Here is a 6,000-nt window from a genome sequence, read left to right on the forward strand (position 1 = left end):
CCAGCTACTCTGGGAGGCTGAGGCAGGAGAATGGCATGGACCCAGGAGGCAGAGGTTGCAGTGAACCAAGATCGTACCACTGCACTCCAACCTGGGCAACAGAACAAGACTCCATCTTAAAACAAAACAAAACCACCCATAAACCCTAGAATCAGGTTTAAGAGATATGGCCAGGCACAGTGGCTCACACCTGATAATCTCAGCACTTGGAGAGACCGAGGCAGGTGGATCATGAGGTCAGGAGTTCGAGACCAGCCTGGCCAACATGGTGAAAACCTGTCTCTACTAAAAATATAAAAATTAGCCAGGAATGGTGGCATACGCCTATAGTCCCAGCTAATCCGGAGGCCGAGGTAGGAGAATCACTTGAACCTGGGAGGCATAGGTTGCATGATCCTGTACTCCAGCCTGAGTGACAATAAGACTTCATCTCAAAAAAAAAAAAAAAAAAAAAAAAAAAGAAAAAGATGTTATAGAGCTTGTTCCTGAGTTGATGGGGGTGATCTAGAGAACAGGGAAGGGTGACAGCTTCTTACATTGGTAAGAATTGACAAAGGAGTGTTCTTGAATGAGAAGAAAGGATCTAGTAAGAAAGATTAACTTTGGACCAGACACGTCAACTGTAACAAAGGAAGAAGGTAGGCACCAGACAGGCGTAGGTGGGTAGATGGCAGCGACACGGAAGTTCTGGCTGTTCTATTCTCAGAATTAGGTCGGCAATGCATGAAGATGGAGCAGCGACTGAACGTCAAGGAGGGCATGTGAGTGGGTATCTCAAATGAATCCATTTAAGAGTTTGTTCAGGAGTTTCTGGGGCCCACAGGAGGCATCTTGTTACAGAGAGAATCCTTTTTGGCTCCTCTTGCAATCCCACCCCTTCCCCCACCCCAGCGGTGGGCTGGGCCCCGGGCTCCCAGTTGAAGCAACACTCACCAACGCCAGTGAGGTACACCACAGCTGTGCCCACGGGGGCATCCTCATTGGGCCCATAGTATGCGATCGAGACCTGTGGAGACAGCATTTTGAATCTATAGGCAGTGTTGGAGGGACCAGGAACGGAGCCCCAGGCAATGTGCTGAGTCTAGGCCTGCAACCTTGGTCTTGGTGTTACGGCTTCTGAAGTCTCACCATGAGCTGGTACGGGGGCCACAGCCCTGCACTTAGGGCTGAGTCAGTCCCCCGAGGACTTAGAACCTGCCATGACCCCCAACCCCAACCTTGTGGAGAGCCAGGCTTGCAACCACCTGTCCAGGTGAGAGCTGTATCCCTGATGGCAGTGGGATCAAGGGACTTACCTCATACCACTCAAAGGGATTTAAGATCCAGGCTGCCTGACTCTAGAGCCCAAGTTTGAAACCAAACTATATATTCTCCCTGCTAAATCCACCCTCCCAGGTCCCATCCACTACTCCATAAGGTGCACAGTGGGGAAACAGGTCTCTGGTGGCTTAAGCTGCTAAGGACACCCAGGTGGGGAAGCAGCATTGGGACTCAGTCTTTCCTGTGTCCCACACCAGCCTCTACTTTATGCTTTTAGAAAGAGACCTGCACTCCAGCCACTGGCCCTGACCACAAGGTCTTGGTCATGAACCAGAGACCCAACCATTGACCAGAGCATGTGAGAGATCCACCCCGTCCTTAAATAGAAGCTTTAGTCCTCCAAGGTCAAGGTTCTTTGTTAGCCACTCCTGAGGGTGCTGGAGGCCAAGCCCTGGGCAGAGAATGGTTCTCAGGTAGTCTGGAGTTCCACTGGGACCTATTGTGGCCTCCGTTCTTATCTGAGGTACCTTTCTTTGCAATGGAGTTTTGTTCTTGTTGCCCAGGCCGGAATGCAGTAGGACAATCTCAGCTTACAACCTCCACCTCCTGGGTTCAAGCGATTCTCCAGCCTCAGCCTCCTGAGAACCTGAGATCGCAGGCACCTGCCACCACACCCGGCTAATTTTTGTATTTTTAGTAGAGACAGGGTTTTGCCATGTTGGCCAGGCTGGTCTCAAACTCCCGACCTCAGGTGATCTGCCCATCTCAGGCTTCCAAAGTGCTGGGATTACAGGCGTGAGCCACCACACCCGGCCAGAGATGCTCAGTTGCTATCTAAGTCCACTACTTGCCTCTCGGGGAATTGCCTGCCCTGGGCACACAGCACAGGTGGGTGTGTACCCTACTCTGCAGCAGACATCTCCAGTAGATCCTGCAGGGTGTAGGGGGAGGGAGGAAGAGCTCTTCCAGTCCTGAACTGCTCCATCATGGTTCTCATCCCCAGCCCCGCATTGGGGGCACCTGGAGAGCTTTAAACCGGAGGCCAGGGTCCTAGCCCTGCGCTTCCACTTTAATTGGTAGAGGGGGTGTGGCCTGGGTATTGATGTTATCAGGTTCCCGTGGTTCTCACCTGCAACCAAGGTGGAACACTCCTGCCCTGAATGAGCCACCTGCTTCTACCACAGGAGACCACTGCTGCCCTCTTGTGTACGAGGTGGAGGGAAACCTCCCCACCGTAGGCACCCCGTTAGGGAGACAGCTTACCCAGGGGAGAGAGTACACGCTTGGCTCAAGCTCAAATCCTGGGTCTATCCCACTCTAGGTAGGCTACTTAGGTTTAGACACGGCACTCTGTCTCAGTTTCTTCATATGTGAAGTGATGGTGGGCCAGGCGCAGTGGCGCATGCCTGTAATCCCAGCACTTTGGGAGGTGGAGGCAGGTAGGTCACTTGAAGTCAGGAGTTCGAGACCAACCTGGCAAACATAGTGAAAGAAACCCCGTCTCTACTAAAAATACAAAATTAGCCCGGCGTGGTGGTGGGCGCCTGTAGTCCCAGCTACTCGGGAAGCTGAGGCAGGAGAATCGCTTGAACCTGGGAAGCAGAGGTTGCAGTGAGCTGAGATGGTGCCATTGCACCCCAGCCTGGACAACGAGAGTGAGGCTCTCTAAAATAAATAAATAAATAAATAAAAATAAAAATAAAATAAAGCCATGGTAGAGGCCCACACTCCGGAACACGATCCAAGCTCTCTGGTATGTAGCATGCATTTAGGACACCTTAGCTATTGCATCTCTTTAAAGTCTCCACATCCAGAAGAGCTGCCTTCACCAAAAGCCTGTCTGAGTTAACGCTGCTAACACCTTGAAGCCAGACTGTGGCGCGGCTAGGTCTGAAGCCAGCCCAGCATCACCGTCAGGGGCTGGCATGACTGAGACGAACTTGCCCAGCTTGAATCCCAGTTCTGCCCATTGCTGACTTGGCAGAGCACCTTCTCCAGGTGCCTCCGTTTCTCTGTAAAATGGGGTCATGGCGTGCCCACCCCACTGGTCTGTTGCAGACACTGGATAAGATCAGACATGCAAAACAATGTGTTTCACAGGCTCGAGTCATGTCTGCAGCCAGGAGGGAGCCCCAGTTGCTGTGTTAGCTCCCATCCTTGGAAGATGCCCCTCACCTCTTCCCCTGAGGCTTACCTTATCCCCATCCACAGAAGGGCTGGGTGATACCATCTTCACTGTGGCGTACGTGGGATCAGACAGGGGCCACCAGATGGTGGCGTCCTCCTCCTCAGAAATCACTGTGTTGGCCACATCAATCAAGACCCTCCCAGAGCCATGGATGGTGAAGCACTCGCACTGCTGGGGGGCACATCTGGTTTGCCAGGTAAGAGACACATGTCAGGGCACACTCACCTTCTCAGCCTAGGAGATGACTGGCATGGGGGAGGGGACGGCTCCCAAATCCTCCTCCTCCTTTGGGTGTTGAGGCAGAGTGTTCTGGGGTCCTTATTCCTACCACCCCCTCCCAAAGGACCCCTGTGTTTGCTCTGACAAGCTCCAGCCCAAACCCCACCCCGCTACCAACACTGCAGAAGTGACCACAGCTACATCTTAGTAATAAGCACCCAACTCCCAAAAAGGGAGGAGCCACAAAGGATGCCCCTAAGGAAAAAGATCAGGGCAAGGGACTCAGGAGGTTGTATTGTGACCCTGCTATCAGTCACCTCCACCTGCAGGCTCCAGCATCTAGCAGTCTCCCTGGCCTACTCCTCACAGCCCCCTGTGGATGAGCCTCCCCACGGTTTCACAGACAGGGGGACAGAGGCCAAGGCGCTTGCCTCACTAAGAGTCCACGGCAGCTGCTACAGGGCAGAGGCAGGATTTAAGTCAGAATCCTGCAGTGGTCAGAACTGGGAGCCCCGGCTAGAGACCCAAGGCTTCCCAAGATGGGGCAGGACGGTGAGGCTACAGAAGTAACCCCCGACTCCCAGATCAAGGGGACTGGGTCCCAGGCCTGCCTGCTTCTGTCTGCCAGCTCTGGCAGAGCTCCCAGCATCTCACCCGCTGAGATCCAAGCAGATTTCTGTGCCCAACACACAAACGGCATGGGCAGGGCTGTCCAGGGACAGGCGGACGATACTCTGGAAGGACATGGCTCGGCCCTCCACGCTGACCATCCTCAGGCCTGCACCACAGCCCTCACTCGGCACAGCAGTCTCAGATGCCCCAGGGCTCACCCTGCCCTCCCCTGTTATGCAGTCCAGGCCTGTGCAGCCCACCCCCTTGTTAAGAGGGGGAGGGGTCAGCAGCTGCCCAGATGGCACTGATTTTCCCTCTCAGAGCTTCCTGGTGACTGAGACTCGGGGGAGCAGGTGGCATCAGAACCCCTTCATCACCAATTTATCAGGCAGCTCGTGCCTGTAGAGCTGCAGGCCAGGGGAGTCTGAGGCCAGCTGCTTAGGCATCTCTGACCTTCAGCTGGGAAGAGGAGGGGCTCTGGGAAGTCGGTGCCTTGGAGTGGTCGACTTGGCCATGTTGCTGGAGGACTCAGCTGGAAGCTGTCAGGGCAAATACCTGCAGAGGGCAGTTGGGAGCAGCTGATGGGAGTGGTCAGGATGGCAGTGTGTGGCAGCATGCCCAGGCTCTGGGGTCTCAGTTCTAGGGTGTGTGTCTCCTGGAAACTGATGAAGGAGTTCGGCAAAGTGCTGGACGGGTGGTTTTGTTTTTGAGACAGGGTCTCTATCACCCATGCTAGAGTGCAGTGGCGCAATCACAGCTCACTGCAGCCTCAACCTCCCTGGCTCCAGTGATCCTCCCTATCTCAGCCTCCCAAGTAGCTGGGACTACAGGTGTGCACCGCCATGTCCGGCTGAGTTTTGTATTTTTTGTAGAGACCGGATTTCGCCATGTTGCCCAGGCTGGTCTCGAACTTCTCGATCCAAGCAATCCTCCTACCGGCTAAAGTGCTGAGATTACAGGCGTGAGCCACAGTGCCTGCCCAGACTAGGTGGTTATTAACCCTCTGGTGGTTTCAAAAATTATCAAGGGTGCTTGTTAACATTGCAAATTCCTGGTCCCAGAAGGTCTAGGGTGTGGTCCAGGAACCTGCAGCCCAACCCCCAGTGATTAAGGTGAGCTCCTTGCTTACAGCTGTGTCACGGGGGTGGGGGCACAGCAAGTGTTGGTGGAATGAATACATCAAGCCAGGGTCACCAGCTGCTACCCATCTCAGCCGAGCCCACATAGCAAAGAAATAGGAACTCTTGCTCTGGCACAAGAAACTTATATAACTTACTTTAAAATTGGGTTCATTTCATGTCTTAAGCTTCGATTGAGCTCTTTTTTTTTTTTTTTGAGACAGGGTCTCACTCCATCACCCAGGCTGGAGTGAAGTGGCGTGATCATGGCTCACTGCAGCCTTGACCTCCCAGGCTCAAGTGGTCCTCCCACCTCAGCCTCCTGAGTAGCTGGACTACAGATCTGCATCACCACTCCCAGCTAATGGTTTTACATTTTTCGGCAGAGATGGGGGTCTTGTTATGTTGCCCAGGCTGGGTCATTCTTACTCTTGATAGGTACCACATGCACATGGTTCCAAGTTCAGAGTCTCCCTCCTGCCCTGTCCCTTACCCACCTGTAGGTGGAGGTAGTGACTGTTATCCGTTTCTTGTCTTTCCAAATAAATGTTATGCATGACCAAGTAAACATGTGTGTGTATCCTTTTCTTCTTCTCTTCCTCC

At 53.5% G+C, this 6,000-nt stretch overlaps 1 protein-coding gene across 1 annotated transcript in view; it reads right to left on the reverse strand.

Moving 5' to 3' along the window:
- Positions 1-4,437, reverse strand: part of PADI6 (peptidyl arginine deiminase 6) — a 29,567-nt gene extending 25,130 nt beyond the window's left edge. The window contains exons 1-3 of the mRNA XM_033228114.1: positions 4,322-4,437; positions 3,455-3,632; positions 934-1,006 (exon numbers count right to left, since the gene is read on the reverse strand). Of these exons, the coding sequence (XP_033084005.1) occupies positions 934-1,006; positions 3,455-3,632; positions 4,322-4,437 (367 nt within the window). The remainder of the gene's footprint in view (positions 1-933; positions 1,007-3,454; positions 3,633-4,321) is intronic.
- Positions 4,438-6,000: the final 1,563 nt, after the last annotated feature.

The sequence above is a fragment of the Trachypithecus francoisi genome, unplaced genomic scaffold (assembly GCF_009764315.1).
Source record: "Trachypithecus francoisi isolate TF-2019V2 unplaced genomic scaffold, Tfra_2.0 Lachesis_group12, whole genome shotgun sequence".
Lineage (NCBI taxonomy): Eukaryota > Metazoa > Chordata > Mammalia > Primates > Cercopithecidae > Trachypithecus > Trachypithecus francoisi.